The sequence below is a fragment of the Nothoprocta perdicaria genome, unplaced genomic scaffold (assembly GCF_003342845.1).
Source record: "Nothoprocta perdicaria isolate Ctin4 unplaced genomic scaffold, notPer1 scaffold_0, whole genome shotgun sequence".
Lineage (NCBI taxonomy): Eukaryota > Metazoa > Chordata > Aves > Tinamiformes > Tinamidae > Nothoprocta > Nothoprocta perdicaria.
The window spans coordinates 17,333,059-17,355,991 of record NW_020454092.1 but is presented as its reverse complement, the minus strand read 5'-3'; the positions used below and the strand labels follow the sequence as shown (position 1 = coordinate 17,355,991).

The 22,933-nt window shown below is 44.5% G+C and overlaps 2 protein-coding genes across 8 annotated transcripts in view; one reads left to right on the top strand and one right to left on the bottom strand.

Annotated features, from left to right (window-relative positions):
- The window catches only part of CC2D1B (coiled-coil and C2 domain containing 1B), a 30,193-nt gene extending 22,932 nt beyond the window's left edge, over positions 1-7,261 (top strand). The window contains exons 18-24 of the mRNA XM_026034288.1: positions 134-207; positions 796-854; positions 2,374-2,425; positions 2,920-3,019; positions 4,269-4,359; positions 5,307-5,438; positions 6,369-7,261. Of these exons, the coding sequence (XP_025890073.1) occupies positions 134-207; positions 796-854; positions 2,374-2,425; positions 2,920-3,019; positions 4,269-4,359; positions 5,307-5,426 (496 nt within the window). The 3' untranslated portion in view covers positions 5,427-5,438; positions 6,369-7,261. The remainder of the gene's footprint in view (positions 1-133; positions 208-795; positions 855-2,373; positions 2,426-2,919; positions 3,020-4,268; positions 4,360-5,306; positions 5,439-6,368) is intronic.
- A 418-nt stretch (positions 7,262-7,679) lies between these two features.
- ZFYVE9 (zinc finger FYVE-type containing 9) overlaps positions 7,680-22,933 on the bottom strand; it is a 57,559-nt gene continuing 42,305 nt past the window's right edge. For all 7 annotated transcript variants that reach the window (XM_026034253.1, XM_026034236.1, XM_026034230.1 and 4 more), the window contains 9 exons: positions 20,727-20,951; positions 18,378-18,460; positions 17,537-17,641; positions 14,663-14,813; positions 13,680-13,760; positions 12,819-12,981; positions 11,509-11,614; positions 10,456-10,632; positions 7,680-9,867 (listed from right to left, as the gene is read on the bottom strand). In XM_026034253.1, the coding sequence (XP_025890038.1) occupies positions 9,706-9,867; positions 10,456-10,632; positions 11,509-11,614; positions 12,819-12,981; positions 13,680-13,760; positions 14,663-14,813; positions 17,537-17,641; positions 18,378-18,460; positions 20,727-20,951 (1,253 nt within the window). In that variant the 3' untranslated portion in view covers positions 7,680-9,705. The remainder of the gene's footprint in view (positions 9,868-10,455; positions 10,633-11,508; positions 11,615-12,818; positions 12,982-13,679; positions 13,761-14,662; positions 14,814-17,536; positions 17,642-18,377; positions 18,461-20,726; positions 20,952-22,933) is intronic.

The window sequence follows — 22,933 nt, the reverse complement described above, 5'->3', positions numbered from 1 at the left end:
TCTCTGATTTTTAATTCCTTTTGTATTTGATAAAGGTCTAACAAATAGTAATTGCATTCTGGTCTGGGAGTGAAGCAGGAGGTAGGAGGCTGCTAAGGTGAATGCCCTYTCTTTTGTCTTTATATTTTCACAGRATATTTTCTGAGCTCAACAGCACAGAAATGCACCTTCTTATTGTGAGGGGGATAAACTTACCRGCTCCTCCAGGTATGTATTCCCAAGGATTTGTGGACTTTTTCTCTGGATAGATCTGGAAAGTAGCAGGGAATAAGATTTTGAAGACCGTGTGAGGGGTCCAAGACTTTGTGACCAACACACATAAAAATGAACCAAGTTTCAGGCTAAAATTCACAAAAACCTCTAACAGTATTAAAAAGCAAAGAAAGATGGGAAATCTGGTTCCACCKGGACAGAAGAAAGAACTTGAAATTGTCCCGAATTTGCTCAGAACTGAGTCGTGATTCAAGTTCCATGTGGGTCTCACTTTCTTATGAATGCCTTCTGAAAGTCTACCCCAGCTTGATGTGTATTGATCCCTCAGTAAACACGAGTAATTTCTGCCAGCATTGCTGTTTTCAGTCCCTTTTTTTCTGTGGACTTAAGAGCCACCTGTGCTGTATTGTCCCAGGACTCATGAGAGTTAACACAGTAGATATTTCTACAGAAATTATGTGAGARGTAATGAGTCCTGCTGAAAATCAGTTAGATACTTTGGAAGAATCCTGCCTGATACTCCAAATGCAGTGAAAACATCTGTATGACCTGTTTGGATTGCCTGGTTGTTGTCTTGTTCAGGTGTGACCCCGAGCGATTTGGATGCATTTGTGAAGTTTGAATTTCATTACCCCAATGTGGTGAGTGTGTGTCCTGGCTCTTTGCTCCTTGTTCTGTGACCTTTGCATTAGCTTGCAAGGGCTTCAAGGAAGGAGTGCAGGCTTTCTTCTAGAAAGGGAAAATGCTTCTGGGCATGTTCTCTGATCCTCCCCCTGTTCTGTGAAAATTAGAACTGCTGAATCTGTTTCCTGCAGATCTGAGCTCTGCTGCACCTCTCCCTCGGTGTTCCCTACGCCCACACTTTGCAGTGTGGTGTCTGCTTCAGACTTCAGTGTGCTCTGGCTGGCTGACAAGCTTAATGTCAGAGTGCTCCCCATGACTGAGCTGTGCCCAGCTTCGTTTCATGGGGACGCTAATCAGGTGGTCTCCAGGGCTTGCAAGATTTGTAACAATTCAGTTCTGAGAGGTACAAACTCACTGTCAGCTTCCCTCAAACATGAGGACATACAGATTCACTGGGGAGAGGGAGTACCTGAGACTCATCCGGTACTCATCTTGTTACCATCCCCTTGAAGGGAGTTCCTGGTCCAAAAAACATGGAAACTGGGGCTTAGAAGGTCTTCTAAAGAGGACCGTCTATTATAACCATCAGCAGARCTGCTGAAGCTTCTCATATTCTCCCCATAAATGTTTGCATTTTTGGACTAAATATTTATTCTCTGACAGTGCAGAGCCTAGATTTTATCTCCTAATAAACTTTGTGGCAATTCCACCGAGATAAGCGTAGTTACCTGTGGGAAATCGCTGAGGGACAGATTTAGTTGGTATTTTCTTTTGAGCTGCAGTGGGAGGAGTCACTGCCTAAGGGTCGCTGAAAACAAGGTTGGTCTGTAGGAGTAATTTTCTGGGGAATAAGTAAGAATGAGCTTGCTTTTAATCTATTCTCCTTTGCTTAAAAAAGCCAGATCTTCCCCACTTAGCCAACAGTCAAACACACCAGCCTTCTCCTCCACAACTGAAATCRGTTTTGCAAATTAGCTGCAATAATTAGGTCACGTTGTCCTTGTTCAGTCCCCAGAGACTTAGTTCGTACTCTGCTTTGGGTTAAAAGTTAATTCATTTTGGTGGCAGATTGATTGTCAGGCAGAATAATAGTAGGGCAATTCCCTGAATGATTTGTGATGAATTCCTTGTGTAGCACCACAAGTTTATTATTCCAGGGAATGCARAAGGAACAGAATTACTGTGTCGTGGAACGTACATAGTTTATCATGTAGTTTAGCAACAGCAGGCAGTAGCTTTATGATGATTGGATTGAAGTGAGTGGGACCATGTAACTTATCTGTGGCACTTGTATTTAATTTAATGTTTTGGCTTATGCTTTATCTAGTGTTATACTTGTTATTGCAATGAATTCCAAATATTTTAATCCTGAACGTACCACAACTCTTCTTATTGTCCAGAAAAYCCCCTAAACCTCATGTTTCTTACGTAGTTTTAAAAAAGGAGTGGTAATAAAAATAACTGCTACTACATACACTATAATGATATCTGCCATGACTTTRTGTAACGTCTGTGTCTGTCTCTTCTTTTTAATAGGAGCAAGCTCAGAAGAGCAAAACAGCTGTAATTAAAAATACCAATTCTCCAGGTTAGTACATTTTCTGGGACAGAGGGAAAAACACTGCACCTTAAGGAATCACTAGAAAGTACAGACTAGTCTCATATGGAGAATTAGGCCAGAGGACCTTCCCTTCCTGCCTATTTTTCTTTGTCATGAAGGGGTTTGTGAGCAGGTAAAGTCTGTCTGTTCTGACCTTTCTTCTACCTCCCAAGATTGGTAGCAGTTACCGTGTCATCACAGACYTGAATTAGCCACTTTTGGTTCTCCCATAACTTGCTGTCATCTCCTAAGGACGCCTTGTGTGCCTGCAGCTTAGTTTCTAAACTAACTGACAGATCTGAACTGTTGCACATGATTACTGTTTAGCTTATAAATAACTGAAATAACCTCCTGAGAAGGGACTGTGTAAGTGACAAGTGTTTATTTTAAATGGCAGAGGTCTAAGTGCACACACATAGCAGAGCACTGCACTTAGTTTGGCTTTCACAAGTTGCTTTCATTTGTCTGTATCTTAACTGTAGAGTATAACCAGTTATTCAAGCTGAACATCAACCGAAATCATAGAGGTTTCCGACGAGTGATTCAGACCAAGGGAATTAAATTTGAAATATTTCATAAGGGGTAAGTCTACTTTTTCCCCTCCCACCCCCCATGCTTCTCAAATAACAGTTGAAAGTGTGTGTTGTAGCTGAAATTTATGGAGGACAAACATCTCATCTGTCTTGATTAGATCAATGAAGAGCTGTCTCATTCTCATGTCTGGGAATTCATTTTAAAATGTGCCTGGGCTCCACATTTTCCCTACAGGAGTTTTAATAATAATAAAAAAAGTTCAGTGAAGTTTACTCATAACTGGAAGATTGATTGCAGATTAATGCATTAAGAGGGATTGATGAGACTATGAAAGTCATGATTCTGCTTCAGAATGTTTTTCTTCTTATCCAATCTGTTTGTAATCTTCTGGACCAGAAGATTTAAATGTTATATGGGACAGAGTTGTAGAATAATGAAATAGAAGTGACAGTACAACATGAACAGCAGTAAAACAGATGACAGATGATGGCAGAATTAGTGTTATGTTTTGTACTCATCTTCATTCTGAGGATTTTACAATATTTACCAAGCATTGCAAGCAAACTGTCAGGCTGTTGAGAGGAGTGAGGGAGAGACTCCCCTTATCTCGGAGACAGACGGAGGAGACGAATGGTAACAGTTTGTAATGTTCAGGGAAATCATCCTGCATCTGGGCTCATTACTGAGTTATTCAGAATTTGAGTGGCCCAGATTTATTAATCCCACAGTTAATTGTGACCCATGACTTGGATGAGGTGTTAGATAACCTGTTTCTGTCTTGATTGCTCTTTGTGCTCTTCGTCATTTCTTTACTGGGACAAGTAGAAATGACTCATAGTTTCTCTGAGGTGGTTTTCAAGTTGTGGAGTTTCAAGATTTAATTTTTTTACTCCAAATCTTGCATTTGTATCCCCATTGGGGGAAAAAAAAAGACAATTTTCTTCCTATTTATTAGTCCTGGCTGCTCTGCTTTTCCATCACTCAAGGTTTCAGGAAAGGAGATCCGCCGCTGCCGGGAGGCTGCTCGGGACAGGCARGGGCTGCCCGTGGGCAGCAGCAGGGCCAGCGTGTGGGCAGTGCCCAGAAAAGCAGGGAGCAGTGAGTGCCTTGTCCCTGTGATGCAGTTTTGTTTACCAAGCCTTGGCCTCTTGCATCTGTGTTTTTGAGGTCTGGTAGCATGTCTTGACCAGACTTCCTTGGTGTGATGATGATACAAATAGCAGTGAGCCCTTAATGTTCTTTCTCTTATGTTCTGAAAGCCTTGTCCTTTCCACTGAGGGAGACTTCTTTCCAACAGATCCTTTTTCAGAAGTGACAAGCAGGTGGGAACAGCACACTTGAAACTGGACAAGCTGGAATCGGAATGCGAAGTCAGAGAGATCATCGAGGTTCGTTTGCTGGGCGAGCTGTGTCCTGTGGGATGTAGTGTCCAAACGCGAAAGGATGGGGAAGATCCAGCTCACTTGGATGTGCACAGAGATAATAGCTTTGTATGGGATCAGTTTGATGAAGAATGGGCTGTTCCTACCTGTGTAACCTACAGTGAGACTTTTAAGGGGATAAAACAATTCATTTTTGATAGCAAGTAACAAAGAGTTAAATTTATGAGAGTTGGGACATTTTCTCACAGTTTTCATCAATAGATATTTTTCCAAAATAGCTGTTTTAGTTTTGGCATTTACGTTTCAGTTCTAAATGTTCTTAAATAACTGGTCGAATTCCTTCCGCACAAGGGGAGCTCCCAGAGCGGAGCTTGTGCTTAAGCCCTGGAACCCTCATTCTGTGATACTGCATCCCTGGGAATGTTGCTGGTCTTTGCATAATGGTCCTGTTCTTTGTGGCTATTATCCCGGTGAGAGGGAGACRGAGTTGAACAGGATGTATGTACTGTTTGCAGGTGCAGTTTAGTGTAGAGCAGTGATTAATCCCTTTCTGAAATGGCCTCTAAGATCCACCTTAATCAGAGCATTAACCTACTTACTTTCTTGTCTCAAACTGCGCCCCCGTAAGAGTGAGGTTGCCTGTCCYCTGCGTGTGCCCTCAAGGTTTCGTCAGGATGAGAACTGCAGACTAAAGGGTCAGGCAGAGACACTGGGAGTGGATAGAGCCGCCCCGGGCCGTGGGGCGGCCGCGTCGCCTCTGTGGGGCTACCCCAGGGCTCAGGGCAAGCGGGGGGAGCCACCTGCGTGAGGAACCYGCTCCTGGGAGCGCAGCTGCCGCAGGTCACCCCATCATCCTCTAGTCACAACAATAGTCACTGTTTGCTTACAGCGCTGCAGTTTAATGTTGTTGTTTCTGTGTGTGCTGACTGCTCTTCTTTTTGTGGCTCCTTCAGATTTTTGATGGCAGAAAGCCCACTGGAGGGAAGCTGGAGGTGAAGGTGAGACTCAGGGAGCCCCTCAGTGGTCAAGATCTTCAGACAGTTACGGAAAACTGGCTGGTCCTTGAACATTAGTTCCTGTTTGAGGTATGAGCACTGCTTCTAAAGAGGGTCTGGCCGGAATTTGATAGTGCCACAGATAAGCTCGGCATGAAATGATGTCTTGTATTGACATTGACCTAATTATGTAGCTCTGGCTTTGGTATCATTCATTGTTTTATTTCTGGTGCTGAATTGACTTAAATTAARAAATGAAGTTACACAATCTCTACGATTTGCGTGTAAAAGATGCTCTTTCACGATCCCTTTCACAGATGCAGGGAGAGCTTGTAGCATCATCTTCATTTAAGACAATATTTAGGATATAAGATTGACAGGCCTTTCTTAGGAGAGAGGCCGTGTCCCTGCTGCTTACAGTTTGCCAAAGAGCTTTCATAGATGGCCAGGACTCCTCTTGCTCTGCACAGGGGAGACACTGTGAAGCTGAGTGCAGACTCCCTAAGGAGCTGTGACTGGTGGCCACTGCCTTAGTATCCAGTACAGAAGAATCCCCTGTGCTGTTGCATGCATCTCAGCTATACATTAGAAGCAGGAAAGAGAGGCCTACCTTTCACAGCACTGCCACTGTGAAAGTTGGCTTCTCTGGGATAGTGCTTTGCTTTGCTTGTATAAACTGCAGTTAGGCTGATACTTATTAGCTTCACAAATTAGTTGCCATATTTTAATGGCAACTTTAATGGGTCTTGTTTCAGATCTCGTGTCTGCAGGGCAGCCCGGCGGGGCCGCTTCGCGGTCGGGGCCTGTGGGCCCCATGTCCGGCAGCGCTGCCGCGTTGCGTTACGGCCCCGGCACTGACCTGGCGCCAGCGCTTCGTGGTTCTGCTCTGCTGGCCTTGTGGCCATCCAGGAATCAGTGTCAGCGTTTTACATGTAGCATGACCTTGAGCTGTAAACACTTGCTAAGTATTGTGTGTCCATTCATTTCTCTCTTTTTTTTTGTCTCTCTCTCTCTCTCCAGGGACACTAATGGATGTGGGATGACCATTGTACGCAGAAAGAAGCTGCTAGCTGCAAGCACCAAAGATGTTAAATGAATGCACTACTGAACCTAATGTCTATTTTGGTAACAGCCATAGTGCTTATTAATAACTTTTTAAGGCAAATGTAAGGCTCGGGAAGTTTGCTACTGCAGGGGAATGTTACTAGTCTACACAAAACAGACAGACCTGCCTTAATGTGGGACTATTAACGTAGCAGCAGGGTGAATGTTATGTGAACTATGCATAGTGGTGTGTGAAAGGCTTTGCCCTTGACAGCTCTCTGTGCACGGAGCAGAAGCGTTCCCGCCAGGCCGGGGCGAGCCCCRCGGCACCGCCAGCACCGCCGGCTCCTGCTTTTCCCATCCCTCTCACCATTGGTTTCTCCTGTCACTCCCTTGGAGCAGAGGAACCAGCTCGGCTCCTGAACGCAGCTCCGGCAGCCACCCGTGTCCCCGCTCCRTGCACACGAGCGCAGCAGGAACCTCAGGGGGCCGGTGCCTCTGAGCATGGGGGTTGCAGGGCTGCGTTGCGGCTCAGCGCTGCGCTGCTGGCGGAGCGCGGCCGGGCACTGTGCCTTCCTCTTTCCATGTCACCCCCATGCCCTTCTTTTCTAGAACAGGTTACACTAACGCACTGCTGCTTCCCAAATGTCCGTTGTATTTTTACAAAAATAGCTTTTTCAGTGCTACCGGGTGATGGGGGAAAATAGCCACTCTCTGTAATGTAGACAACTGGATTATGACTGTTTTCAGGGATGTACTTGGTTAGCAGCTTGCAGGAAATAGCACCAAATACGTTTTGTGGTTTTAAACCTCTGTGACCGAACAGAAATGCCTGATGTTGAGGATGTGCCTGGGCAGGGGCCAGCGCTGCTGCGACAGCTCTTCAGGTAGGGCAAGTGCAGAGACAGAAAAGGAGCCCGGACAGGTAGGGCAGCGCTGCCTCTGTCTTCCTGAGCAGATGAAGACAATACAGTATTTAGTTTTTAATTTCAATAAATTTAATATACAAAACTACATGTTGAAAAWAAAAATATAATATGCAGTTTTTTTGCAGTGTTAACTAACTGAATTTTAAAAGTACATTTTTTTTTCTAAAACAAGTACTCATTTCTTAACAACATGGTAATTAAGGTCATTTAAAAGGCTATGGTTGAAGCAAACATGTCAGTCACCAGTTGATAGTGTTTTGCACAAACATAATCCAAACCTAAATGAGTTCTGGGGCAAAGCAAGATCAAAATCTTTAATGTCTTACTGTATCAAGCCTAACACGGAGCCTAACATAACTGGAAAGCGGCTGCTGCGGCAGAGCCGGGCGCAGTCGGGCGGGAAGCTGTGACTGAAGTTCATGGATGCTCTTCCAGACACCGAGGGCTGCCCATGGTGCTGCACGGTGTCCCGAAGGGTGTGCAGAGACGGAGGGCACCGGGGTAACTGCAGCCCTGCTCCCCTGCACGGATGCATAGGAAGAGTAATGACTGTGTGGARTAGCTTAAGGGCTCTCCAGCATGAAACACTAAGCCACCTTTCCCAGTGCCAGAGGTAAGAGTTTACAGTGATGTATGCTTAAAAGGAAAGTGTTAACTACTGTGCTCCCTCTTTTTGGCCTATTTTTATTTCTGGAGTTGGACCCCAGGTCTGTGGCCCTTCTTTCTGAAGGTGCTGTGGGACAGCTCTAATTTGCTGCATTGAATTTGTAAGTATTGGATTTTTTTTTTAAAGCAGTAGCCATCTATTCACAAATTCACTCTGTACATCCACTGTGGTATTTTTATGTAAAATGCGTTGCTGTTTGTACAGTTACCTTTGCCCAGCTCCTGCTGCATAGCCTTGCTTGTTCAAAACCACAGTGCGAGCGCTGCAGCAGCCCTCCAGTTCTCTCTGTAGCTGGTAGGGCTGCTGCGCTGCTCATGCACAGCAGAAACAAATAAAGCCCAGTGCACCCAACAGGGCTGACTGCGAAGCAGGGACAAGGCAAGGTCTGAGATGCTGCTTTAACCATAAATTAGCCCCTTTGTTTCCAAACTAGCTTTCTGTCCTTCAACTGGGTCAGGGTGAGCAGGCAGGAAACCTCTCCTCGAGGAGATGCCAACAGCCRCGTTGCAGGGTTAGGACTGAACACCCCACCCTCCTCCTCTCAGCCCTTTCCCTCCCTGGTTAGCAGCTTTCCAGAGCAACAATTTAATGGGAATGTGGAACCCTGTTCCCTCCGGCTGCCTCTCAGCCCCAGCTTTGCAGGAAGCAGCTGCTTCTTCCACACACACTCTGAGGTGAGTGCAGGAGCTCTGGGCCCAGTGCAGGTTTTCAGCGCTGACCAGAAGCCTTTTTCAGCAGAACATGCAAAAAYAGCCACTCTCTACTGGTATCACAGGTAAAGCTTTGCACGGTGCTGCTCACATGAAGTGCAGGCATCTTGTATTACATGACATTAGCGTTACACTACAGCATACAGCAAGGAGGAGACTCTTAAAGCTGCCCTGGGTGTTACTTTTCTTTTAAAAAGCAGGATCTACTGGGGAAGAGGAATGAGATATAACTGCACTTTAGGGCTAATATTTCCTCTCTCTGTGACAGGGATCTGAAATTCATACAGATTTGTAAACAAAGTATAGAATAGCAGAGTTGTCGACTACAGAAATCTGTTGAGGTGACAAGTTCTTACAGTAAATAGAGGAAAAAAGTAAACTAGCCTATTACATACACACAACTTGCAGTTTACATAATATTATTTTGAGAGATGCCTGCCCTTCTCATAAAGTTCTCATATACAAATGTAGTTATGGCTAGGTAATCRTTCCACGCATCTCTCGCAGGATTCCCCAAGTGCATTTCAACCAATAAGCTGGTCAAAATAATGTAAACGTTACTTTTAAATGTCTACAGAATAACCACAAACGGCATTATGATGAGGTCAGAATGAAAGTCTTGATTGTTGTTTCTTACGTGTCCATCTACAGACAGTACGAGATGGGAGTTTCATTTTTTATTTTGCGCCCCAGTGATCTTTGCACCCGTTTGAGCATTGCGAGTACACAACTGTAAGTCTTTAAACATGAGCATTTCTCTAAACAGTAACAGAAGTGGAGTAGCTGCAAGGATAGCATAGCCATGTTGTAGTATAGAAGCTGCCCTGATCCTCTGGTTGTTGACAATGCATAGAAGATTTAGAATTATGGAACAACTGTCCCTCCCCCCACCCTCCCCCCCCTTCCCATTAATAGTGTTAACAAAAGCTTAACTTTCCAGTTTTAAAGTGCAAATGATTCAGATACAACTGCTGCTGGAACAGGTCTGAACAGAAAATGAAGTCCTCTTATGAGATGTTTTCCAGAATATAAAAGATGAGCTCCATTATGACTGGCCCCTCGCTCAGCTGACAAGCCCCTCCATGAATCACTGGCACTAAGGCACTGTCCAGGTCATTCATATACTGAGCAGGCAGGGGCTGGCCGTTACTCCCAGCTTGATAACCGACCTAAAAAATAAAAAGTAAGAGTGGGGTTTAAGGTGAGCAGGACCCAGGGGCAGGAGGGGACGCGACTTGGCTGTGCTGGCCACCCTGTTGCTGCTGCTCGAGGGCTGTCGGGCACTAGAACAGCAAGGAGTGGGTCAAGAGCAGCTCCTCGCTGGCTTTCCTTTCTCCTGCAAGATCCCAGCAGCAGCCTAGACAAAAGCAGGCAGTTTTTGCCACTGCTCGTTGGCAGTRCTGTGAGGCCAAACCCAGGTGCACATGGACCTTCCTTGGCCTTGGTGCCCAGCAGAGCAGAGAGCTCCAGGGCTCTGTGCTCAGCAAGGCGCAGCCCCGGGCTCAGCGCCCTGCCTGGCGCTGGGGGCTGCCGCTGCAAGCGGGGGCCGAGCACCAATGTTATTTTGCTCCCTGCAGAGCTCCCAGATTTTAACAGCTGTCCCAAAGCACCAACAGCTCCTGCCTCCAGATGAAGATTTGACAGTGGCAGCTCTTCAGCCACTAGAGCAGGTGACACCTCCTGCTTCCCTTCTGAGGAACAAACAAGGGGGGGAAAAAAAAAACCACCTAATTAAACCAAAACAATTTAAGACTTACTTGATCTGAGTCAAGTGTAACACGCAGACCTAACTTAGTCATTCCATCTTCTTTTAGCAATTTCAGATGAGGACAGAGAGCTAAACAAAAAGCCTTCGCCACATTTTCAGTCAATCTGCTGTGATCAGCAGGGTCGCTCAGACCGTTATGTTGTTCATCATTTTCTAGGAAAAACACCTGGGGGAGAAATGTCAATACAAGCTATAGCACTTGGATGTTACAGAAAATAAGCTTCATTATTGAAATGCTTAAATTCTTGACAAATGAAGGCTCAGAGAATACTGAGAGTATTTGGGGGAAAAAAAAATGAAGACAGACACATGCTTTAACAAACAATAAAAACCCTCAAACACTTAAAAAGATATTTGAAAAGCCCTGTTCTTATCAGCCTTTCAGTTCTAGTTAAAAAAAAAAAAAAATCTGCGTTATGGAAATTTATGAGGAATTGCACACAGTTTTTAATTAAAAAATTGCTTTTTAAACAGTTTTTTTTTTTTAGAAAAAGAATAAATCATACTTTTAGAAGAAGTCATCCCAGCCTCAAAAAAAAAAAAAAAACTATTTTTTTCATAGTACTGCTGTTAGCAAATTTATCTCTGTTGAGCCCAAATGACCTTGGAAAAAGTACAGCAAAGTGGCAAGTTGTAACGTGATGAACGTGGTTCCCGCGGGGCAGGTTAAGTGGAACATTTTGGGCAGTCCTGGTACGTGAGCGCTCGTGCCTGCAGTCACAGGGCTCACGGGCTCTTGAGGTAGGTGCTCAGTGGAGCAGCTGCCACAAGCATTAACGCTGCCGCACCTTCCTTTTAATTGTTCAGCATTTTAGCAAAGGAAAGGCAGCTCAAAGCACCACTTTTAAAGTACTAAGATCTGTCTCCATCACAAAGGGATTATTTTCACCTGTAGTTTTTAACACAGATACAGATGAAAAATTTTCTATTTTTGTTGATGTGTGGGGGAAAAGTAGGCAGGACTGGTCAGGTGAAGACAGCGCTGCAGCTGCAGCCCCACCACGTAGGGCTTAGCCTGGGTGCCCCACAGGCCCTTCCTCACCTCTGTCCATCGAATGACCTTTCCGTTGGCCTTGTACTCTGAGCCATGAAATATCTTCACGCTTGTTATAGACTCCATTGATTTGCCATCGATAGGGCTCACAACACTGCAAAAGCAGAGGGTGAAGGGTAAGGGCCCACTTAGCCAAGGGAAAGTTCTACTGACCAGAGGACATGATTGCCAAGGAACCCAGGTCACAGGTAGCCAGCTCGCCTGGCTTGCTCTAGGTTGAGCTTTAAGAGCACCCCATCATCTGGATGTCCAGCAACTTCCTGCACGGACTCCCTAGGCCAGGGACCAGCATTAGGCTCAGCAGGGAACACCCCGAAGATGCCAAAACCAGCGGTTTTGATTCCCGTGGCCAATTCCGACCCTCTGCTGGGATGGGCTGCACTGGGCTGAGCCTCCCTGCAAGCAGCTGAGGGCTGTCCCTGCCCGGGACACAGCAGGCCCTGCAAGGACCTGCCCCCAGGCTTTCACCACAGCTCTGCAGCASCACCAAGACCTTTTAATGTTTATATTACTATACTATTAGACTCTATTACCATATACTATACTATTATTATATATAATATATATAATATATAGTATTATAGTGTATATATATATACAATATATATTATACTATTACTATATACTATTATACTGTATTGCTATACTATGAGATACATATTTCACACAGATTTTATTTTTATTCATTTATAACCTCAGTGTAGCTCAACAATACCTGAACCRGCACTATTTATACAGCCCAGAACATGTTATATGACATCTGTACTGAACTTAAAGCTGACCTGAACAGAATTTACCTACAGAAATAGCCTTTTCCTATGCTGATACCTTAAAGATAGTGCCTAACCCCAACAGGTAGGTACATTGCTTTATTACAATAAATACTTAAAATGACATAAACATCATTCWTTCAGATTAAGTCTGAAAGCTCCAGATTTACTATTGGCATTAAAACTAATTTTACTTTCAGCATTACTTGATGCAAATTAAGGAAGAAGTTCTAATATGCAGGATTCAGCACTCAGCTGAGGTCAGACTGATGGGTTCCAGTAACCCGATCTTGGCAAGGAATCTTGCTGTAGCATTGACAACTTTCTAAAYTGATGTCCCAAAGCTCTGTTATTTTAGTTCCCTTTTCATTATGTCTAATTGCAACTTATCACTCCAAATAGAGGTGCAGATTTGTAATTGCTTTGCCATCCCAAGCACGTCATAAGCTCAATTACATTTTTTTTTTTTTAAACAAATGCAGTCCAACAGTCACCAGTTCATTGTGGGGAGCCTGCTCCTCTACTTACCCCTTGCTGAAGTTTTTGTCATCATCTACCCACTGAATATGAACGTGTTCCTGAGGATCTTCAGTGTCGACTTTGCCACACGTGATGGTGAAGTCTTTCATCTCTCTCAAGGCCTGCCTCAAAGAGTCCATGTTCTCAGCAGTTATCTGGACCATCACCCCATCTAGGGAATGAAGACATCCTCACAARCCAAAATAGGACACAGCCCCACAGCCCATAACACAAAGGGACAGTTCAGATCTAAGTGTTCTGTGCAGCAGTGCTACAGAAGACCGTTCCTTAACACTCAAACCACAAAGCTCAAGTGAACCTGCTGCTCACACAGCCCCTCTGCAGCCAGCTTGGCTAAGACTGCACAGCTGCCCTTCACCCCTGGGGACGCAGTCTGCTCCTGTGTCACCTAAACAACCTAATCAGAGCCATCCTAGCCCAACAGTCTCGACTTTGCATGTTCTCATCTGCCTACAGATTGGAATCAACTTTTTTTTTTTTTTCTCCCTCCTTCTTTTTCCTTCACAATCCTGGATAATGCAGAGCTGCTTGGGAAAGAGGATATGTATAGCAGGGCTTCACCGCCTGGTTGCTGAGTTAGGGTTACACAGTGCCCATTTCTTGGGCTCACGCTTTCTTCGCCCCAAAACGCTGAGCTGAGCCCAGGCTCACTGCTCTTTCACATCTTACTCTCATTTTCCTTTGTTGCTATCTCAGAGCACCTGGACCAATTATTTTTCAGTTAAGTTCCCTATGTTTGATGTCGGGAGCATGATTCAAATGCCMAAGGCACAACAGCAGAGCCCAAGGACACAGCGAAGCAGTGCAGAGGGAACCAGGGCATTTTTAAGGAAGCAATTCTGTTCTTACCTTCTACAATGCTGGACTTGGCAAGGAAACCTGAAGAGGATTTTAAAGCTCCACTGAACACAAAGAAGCTGGCACCAGTCACTGCAACAACAAGAGCAGGAGTGATTTAGTGGGGCTTTTGTTAAAASAAAGCTGTATATGAGACCTGGGCAGCGCAGCTCTATCATCAAGATAGATGATAGAGAGCAATGAATCTAAATCAGGAAGAACCTGCTTGCAGTTACGGTGACTTCAGTTCACATCAGAGACTTGGCTAAGCAACAGCAAATCACCCCATGCTTTTCTAAACTGGAAAACAGTTTTATCAACCCTAATAAATGCTCATATTTAATATATCTCTCCCCATCCCTCCCTTCCCCCCCCGCCCCGGATTCAGGACTGTACTTTAGCGTAAGCAAGCACATAATTTGCTTTTTAAATGTTCCCACACAGCTGGCAAAGCCAGTACGTAGGCTGTTTAGGCCTCACACTAACGCCAACTCTCTGGCCAGAGCTCAAAGCCAGGCAACTTAAAATAAAATTCTCTTAAATGGCCACTAAGCATCACAAGGTACATGCTGGAAATCCCTCTTCTCGGCCCTGTGGAAAAGGAGCAGAACTCAGATAGGGGCAACAGCCCCAGGCCACCTTCCCAATTAACCCCTGGGGGCCCGGGGCTATTCCTGACTTGAGGGCTGGTCTCTGTCTTGCTTGTTCTCATTTGCAGATAGTGTCAACACCTTTGCCGTATGTTTTCCCCCCAGCCCCTGACATTTAAATTCTCAGAGAACACCTGCGGCTGCATTACAGCCTAAYGCAACAAGAAAATAAACAGAGAACACAGGAATCAGAAGGTCTAACTGAGGTGAATACCGAGGAGTTTCTGCGCTGCGTGAGGGTAGCTCTTATTTACCTTCCTCCCCGTTAGAGCCAACCCCGTTACCCAGCCCACGTTGGCAGGCTCCCGCAGCCCCCAGCCCTGCGCGGCCCGGTGCCGCGCTCACCCTTGCGCGGCTGGTTGTGGATGCTGATGGCCTGTGTCTGGTAGTTGCCGTCGTCGTTCTGGACGCACACGAGGTGCGAGTCTGCCTTCTCGTTGAAGCAGGCACCTCCCGCCAGGACGTGCTCGTTGGATTTGTTCATGGCTTTCATCATCTGCGGACAGAAAAGCTTTCAGTGTTCAAGGCTTTCAGCATTCACCCCCCTCAGGCAAACCAACATGAACGGGTGGTTCTTGGACGCGTGCAGTCGGGCAGAGCAATGGGCTCAGTCCCGTCAAGACAGAYTGCAGTACCCAGAACCATACATTTACTTTGAAAATGAGGCTCAGGCCTTGCACAGTTCAGATGGTTTAAAGGGCTACCTTTATTCTCCAGTCATGTTTAAAAAGTATATTAAAAAAGAACTTGGATGTAATGTCTGGCTTGTTTACACTGCTGAAGTTGTTTATAATATGGATGATCTAGTCACAAAGTAAAAATTCTGCCTCCACAGAATGGCCAGGACTCAGACTCATGGCATTAACCCCGCTTTGACAAACATCAAAGCTTTAGTCTCTCTGTGTCTCATCCTCATGAATTTCTGAAACTGGGATCAACGCTCCCTATTTCAAAGGCTTTTTAAAGAAACCTGAATCATGAACATTCAAATATAATTTTAGTTCTCTGGAAACCTCCATAGAGCACCCATAAACTTYTGTGATTACACTTTCATTTCAGCTTTGCTAATTAACATCTACTTAAATGATTTGCCAAAACATCCTTGTAAATCAGACCAACTCCTTTCCTTTATCATCACTTCCATTTTGTGGAAAGAAGAATTTTCCATTTTGCTCCCAAAATAAAACTGAACCGGTCACTTATCTTTGTCTGAAAATGATAAACCATTTCTTTCTTTAAAATAGCAAAAAGCCAATTAAATTACACATATGCACCTCTGTGAAAACAGTAAAGAGAAGGAAAATGCTGGATTATTATTTATTAATTATTAAACAGCTATTAGTTATTAAAATAATAACTAGTGGTTAGCTAGGTAGCRGTTGCAGAGGAAACAATCAAGTGTTTCTGCAGCAGAGAGCAGGGTATCCCAGGTATCCAGTTTCACACGGCATGCTCCAAACCCCAAACTTTAGCCCCAAAGCCAGGACTGTGGCTTGACCAGCAGCCCCCGTTCTGGAGGTGGCAGCTGCCCTCAGCTTAGGTGGAAGCACCGGGACATGGGACACAGCCCTTGAGCTTCGTGTCCCCACAACCCACTGAAAAGGGACAGTCGCTTTGTTGAGGGACCACAGAGTGTGAGAGGTAACTTTCATGGGCAGTGGTAGGAAATTAAGATCATTTTGAAAAGAAAGCTATGGATTTAATAAGAAAAACTATATGCTAAATATTTAATTTCTCAATTATGATCTGCATTTACCATGTATAATCCCTGCATAAGATTTCAAATGAGTCTTTAACTTTCTGATAACTCAAATGACACTCTCTGCTAATTAAATAGTGCTTTAAAGGGRGGAAAAAAGTAAAGGTCTTGTGGTTTAATTCATACTAAAATCAAAACGATTTTTAAAATCTCTCTCTCTCTCAAAAAAAAAAAAAACCCTTTAAAATTCAACCTTCCCAAGTGGACTGCATACAGTAAAGTTAAATAAATATCATTTAAAATCCATTTAAAAAGCTGAACCCCTGCTCCAACCTGGAAAGACAACAGAAGAACAACACAGAGATTTTGCTGTCCTGCACAACAGAGGAGTTTCCTCGAAGCTGAGCACTGTGCAGTGCCCAGCAAGGAAGCGAGGACTGCAGCACATCTGCAACCGCCGGGCTCAGCTAGCRCTTACTAACCCGCAGCCTGCACGCCAAGAACTATTTAACTCACACGCTCTCCCAACACAGTCATTTCAGATGGCGTGTGAGCRTTAGTGACCTCAGTGATGATGTAGTGACCCACATCATCATCAAGAATCATCTGTGATCAAGAACTGATGCATGATGCRCTTCACAACAGACCCTTCTTACTCCACCAGCTTCAGGTTTTCAAGCTTCACAAAAAAACACCTCTTCCTTTTTCAATGCACTTCTGCACTCTCGCTATTATTTTACACAAATGCCTCCTGCAGGGAAATTCCCCATGAGACACAGCTGTATTCTCATGTGAGGTTAGAAGAACATTTAAAAACACCGTTTTCCCAGGAGGTTTCCTTTGGTCACTAACTGCTGGTTTGTTTCCAAATACTAAGCTGACCATTTGCTCCCTGCTCTGCAGGCAGACAGCCCACAAAATTACCACCTTCTGCCTTGTTTTTTTTTCATTATGGTTCAAATCTCTGTCACTCAGCTTTAGCAACCATACTGAATCCTAACTACTAGAAAAAAAAAACGCTTTCTCACACTAGGAAACAAATATAAATTAATAACATGCAAATACACAGACATATTTAACATAAAATATGAAGCAATCCAACAATTAAATGCTGGGAGTAGGCACACATATAACATAGGTGAGGAAAGTACATGTACTTTTTCTCCTAGTTTACACCAAGTGTGAAGTGTATCAGTTGATCTGTTCAAGTCAGAACAGTATTTGCAATTCTCATATTTTCAGTACTCCATAATTTCAATTATTTATGCTTTATATGGAAATAATCGAAAGCTCTGAAGAAAAGGTGAAATTAWCCTTCCGTTTTATCTAATCAAATATTGATCTGTGTCTATTTTTCCTGTGGACACATCCTCATTCCCTCAGAATATGCGCTTCATGCATTTATAGTTTGGTTTTGAGACAGCTTTCATTAGCAGTACCATATAAAATAAAATTTATTTAGATCCCAGGTCCTCCAACCACAAAGGAACATTAAATACACGTTTTATTTAAGCATTTACCTCATTGTATCTGTTGCTGGGAATTTTGATGCTGGTTTTTCTGACTTCCATATCAACCACTAAACCTTGGACCACAGGCAGCGTGTACTGGTAATTTCTGAAGTCCTAGTAATTAGAACAGGTTATATTTTTTAGAAAGTTCTGTACAATAACAATCAGTAATACAGGAGGTTTCATAACTAACCCAGTGACCACTAGTGAGCCCACTAAAATCACAGCAACCAGTGACTGAAAGGCAGGGAGAGAGGGAGGGAACTGCAGCTTGCAGCCTACGTAACTGAAACACACACACAAATTAGGATGTCTCTTAGTCATTTCACTGATTTTCTTACATCAAAAAAATCTGTAATCTCCAGCCTTGGATACCATTTCTGTATATAAAAAAGTCTGTTTTCTGTGCTGTTGCATCACTGCATAGGCACTAGTTTCTCTAGCACTAAGATTAGATCATCTATCAAAGAGAATTTTCTATACTGAAAATACCAGCAAAGCAGGAAGAGCTACTGAGTTCATTTCGGCTGAAGCTGTACAACCAGCGAGCTGTGGCTGAATGCTGCAATGATCCAGCAATTYCAGGCAGAAACCTCAGCAGTTACTGCATTTATTTCCAGACCTAAGTGTTCTCAGGTGGCCAGGGCTCACTTGTTGATTTGGGCCCAATTTTATAACTTAGCACACTGTCAAAAGTTGACATCCTGCATCAGTAACAGTTGATCATCCACCCAAATGCCCACTATTTCCTCCTCTCGTCTTTTAAGCGTGACAGCTACTCTATGCAAGAGCACAGTTCTTGCCCTGCTGATCCATGCACACCAACAGAACGGGCAAACCCAGCACTTACTGCAAGCAGGTTCATAATCGTGTGTCCCGTCTCTCCAAACAAGGGCTTACGAAATCTGACACTGAACAGCGGGCACGGGTAAACTGGGGAAAACAGGACAAAAAAAAGTCAGATGCCAATTTGCCTGCTGAGAGATGCTGCAGAACCAAAGACAATCTTTCAGGTGACTATGAGCAAAGCAAGAGAAGAGACTTGTGCAGAAGACCAGAGATTTAAAGGCAGAAATGAAGAAGAATGCAGCATTATCATGACCTGCCTTCCACATGTGCTCTGCCTCCRTGCCCTTCGTGCTGGCAGCAGTAAGAATTATGTGGAACACTTGCAAGYACCAAACTGTAAGTCTGAACACAGCGATTTGGACAAGGATCGCAAAGATGACCTGCCCAGCTGCCTTTCTCAAGATACTTCCTGGAAATTGTGTTTCATTTTTGTGACCATCCTCCAGCTTCCTGCTATAGCATCAAAAGCCTTTGGCTCTGCAGCTGATGTGTAACACATGCAAGTGATAATTACAAAAATTACTTCATTTTCTGTTTCCACAGTTCTTTTAAAAGCAGAAAGCTCTCTACGGAGTACGTCAGAAAGAATCAAGACCACATTTGTGATACGTCAACAGGACAAAATTTCCACGCTCCTTAGCTGACTCGGGCTGACTTATAAAACACGTATGTAGCGATGCAGCGCGCACCGTATGGATCYGGCTACGTGACGTGCAGGCCCTAACAGCCTGAGCCGTGACTCATGCAGTAACGTGTAATGCCAAGGATTTCTAAACGGGAGTCTGAAGGAGGGTTCCCGAGCTCTCCTCAAGCTGAGGAGTCCAGCCTGGCTGCCAGAAGGCAGCACATCTGCACGACTGCCAGCGCAGTCAGGGGCTCTGCAGAGCAGGGCACCGTCACGGGACCCTCCTGCTGCAAAGGCAGGGCTGCACATGGAAGGTGCCCTGGTTTCCACGCAAGCTGCGTGTGGCCGGCGCGCGCAGCGGCTCCCGGCACCCGGCTCTTGTGCAGCTGCTCAGGAACCATTTTCTGGACACGCAACAGCCCTGAAGGACTCCTGCAACTGATCTGCTGCTCATCCAGCAGCACTGCACAAAATGCCCAGCTGTGCCCATTCCACCCAGGAAAGAGGATGTCGGCACACAGAGGCAGCCTCTTCCTGGAGGGGAYGGAGGAAGCAATCTGCAGTCGCAGCAGTCACAGGACCAGCGAATATGCCCAAATCCGGCCACAGCCACAGCAAGGACTCGAGCGGTAGCTTCCTACCAAACCCAGAACATGTACTTCCAGCTATGAATATCAAAACATTTGGGCTAAAAACAGACGTCTCATCCTAAAGATGAGCATCTTCGTTTTTTTTAAACACTCACAGAAATAAATACACTACTTAAAAACCTCACAGATGCATGCAAAAACATCGACATCTTTAACATTAATGTTTGATAAGTCAAGTTTAATCCACAGTTCTTTTCCTCAGAAAGCAACTTCTGAAGATTTTTCTCCTCTCTARTAAGACACGCATTTTATGAAAATTCACCAAATGTGTCCCCTAAATTCACAAATCACTGTAAGGTATATCTTAAAACTTATTTTGTTACATCTACAGAAAGACTGGTAAGTGCATGTGAAAAAACAGACTATTTTCACAATAACATGGCTTTACTACAGCAGCCAAATACGGCAACAAACAAGCAATCCAGCAGTCTTACGTCCCACCATTGTGGGCAGACTTCCAATAATTTCTCCTTGAGCCAGTGATGGCCAGTATCTTTTGAAAATGATTTTCACAATTTTTTTTTTGAAAAAAAAATTACAGCAACAGCTAAGGTTTAATAACAAAAAACTGAATCTGAAGTAACTGCAACAGAATTTTCATTAAAAAATGCAAAGGTAGTTGCCCCATGACACATAATACTTTTCTCTGTATAATGAACATAGTTTTAAAGATTTAAAAGCCAACATTCTTGCATATCACCATGGAAAGAGCTTAGCATTTCAAAGGCCATAATTTGTCCTAAATACAGCAAAGTCAGACTGGTTCTGCACTGCTCTATTTCAGGTCACTGAGGGAGCAATGAGCAGTTGCTCAGCACTAGTTTTGTCTCCATTGAAAGCTCCYTCACCAGCTAGTGCGGCTGTTGCAGAAAGGCAGCAGGTCATGTCACAACCTCGGGACTGCTGTGAGGTCACTTGGATGCCATGTGGATTGGAAGCACCAGCAATAAGAGAGTTTATTTCCCTATTTAAGCCCATATGGCCTTGAAAGGCAACAATTTAGGGTTGGTGTTCTCTAAACCAGAAGCTGTTCTCCTRCAGAAACTATTGCAGCTACCAGAACGACGATACTTACGCCTGTATTCRGCTCCAAGTCTCAGCATCAAGCGGATGGGGAACACTTTGGCCCACGGTGTCTCCCACTTCTGGATGAGGATGCCAAACAAGTAGGGTGGGGTGGGGAGCACCAGGTCCTGCAGGGACTGATACGTAGCGCCAACGTACAAGAAGCCCCCGTGTTCTTTGCTTCCGAGGAAGCTCTGGCTGAAGAAGGAGTGTCCCAGGTTGCCCACAACGTTACCTAGAGAGAAAAAAAAGATGCTYATGTTACCACACTGAGAGCTACGTCAAGAATTTAGAAACCTGGTCAAATCATCAGTGCCCACTGGTGGTTCTTCCTTTTATGCAAAGCACTAGAGTGGCTGCCCAGACGTATTAAAGATCTGGGTCATTTGAGAAATTACACAAAAGAGTGTTTATTTAATTAGTATCCTTTATGGAAAATGCAACTAGGAAAGACACAGGGGAGATATACCACTAATTCTTACTCAAATTTTTATTCTTTGATGCTCTTAATTTCCAAAAATATTTGGAACGACTGAATGAATCTGAATGTTGATGMGACTCTTAGAGTATCCAGGGCAGCATTTACCATTGGAGCAAAGAACCATGGTGTGATTCCTTTTATCTAATGCTACCAGCAGCACACAAACAATGTACAAAACAGTTCATCATTGGTCTCCAAAGGAAGATATGACTATTTATAGTGCTAATTTGTTCTCAAAGAGAAACAATTTATCTTGTTTATCTTGTTGAGAGAGAAACGTGGTCAATCACATCACTGCTGAGCAATCACTCCCGTTAGAGGCGTYTGCCACAATGCCAGGGCTCTCCTCCTGCAGACACAGAGCTGACCCTGTCGACCTGCTGCTGCCCTTCTCCCCTGCTTAAATATTCCCTTCTCTCCCTGTAGAGCATAGAGGACAACAGAGAAGTCAACATCCTCTATAACTGCCTCTCAGAGTCATCATCCACCATCCAGAGACTGCTGAGTAGGAGTTTCTGCTSTCTCTCCACCAACTCATACTGCAATGTGTGTAAAAAAAAAAAAAAAACTCAAGGCAGAGAAAAAGAAATGCCAGGCCCCTTCTTCCTCACCATGCACATTAATTGTACTTAGTGACTGGTGGTTTCTCTTTACAGACACACACAGACAAGACCATTAGGTCTCGCATGTCTCAGAAATGCAGCTGTATCAACATCCTCAGTAATTCAAACATGATTTTCAAATTAAACCTTTTCCATTTTATATTGCAAAAGAGCCTAAAAATCTAACTCAAGCATTTGCAGGTCCTGGAAAATTTAACAGGTGCAACGTTGGCCAGTAAAGGSGGGTTAACCAAGCAAAGAGACTAGTTGGGTTTGAGGTGGTGGCGGTGGGGGGGGSTCTTAAGTTTGTCCCTTAAACTGATCTCCTGTGAAAGCCTCAAGTCAGAACAATCCACCTTGAAGCCAGGACTGACATAAGGAAATCATCACYCCTGTTGGGTCAGTAGAGAAAAGGCTCCTCTTCTATCTCCAAAACCACGTGAGAGCAAACTATYCATGTCTGTGGGCACCTTCATTGGAGCCTTTTTGCTCTCCTACCACGTGCTGCACAAGCCAAGCTCTCTAGGTCTGAGAGAAGACAAGAGRGCTCAGTGGTCCCAGCCCCCCGTGGATTCTGTACCCTGAAGCACTTTCTGGGTGGTGGAGGCTTGGCAAAGCCAAGCTGCACAYGACTGCATGCCCAGCGCCGTGACAAAGCAGTCAAACATTTCCCCTTGCAGTGGATGCCAAGCGCTGCAGCAGAAGGGGATGACTACTGATTTTCTCCCATTTCAGGAGATGGAGCTGCGAGGCTTATGCACTTGGGCTGCCTTACAAAGAAAACTTTCAGCCAGCAAAAACATGAAAAAACCCTCAAGAGAGGAACTTGCAACTCAGCTATTCAGCATTTTGCCACTGCAAGCCATGGACACAGGCAGCTCTTGCAGCACAGGCTCCAAGAGCTTCCCACTCCGGAGAGGACAAACTCTTGGGATAATTACACTGCAATTCCTTCTATAAGGACTGCTTCATGAAGAGCATGGGAAGAATCAAATAATGAGCATTTTCCTACCCATCTCCTCCAGTGCCCTTTGCAACCTGCAGGCATAAATCAAAAAGTCTTCTTTGGCCTCTCCTAAAAATATCTGACTGGGATTGTCAACCCTTCTGTCTTATTCAAATAGGACAGAATCA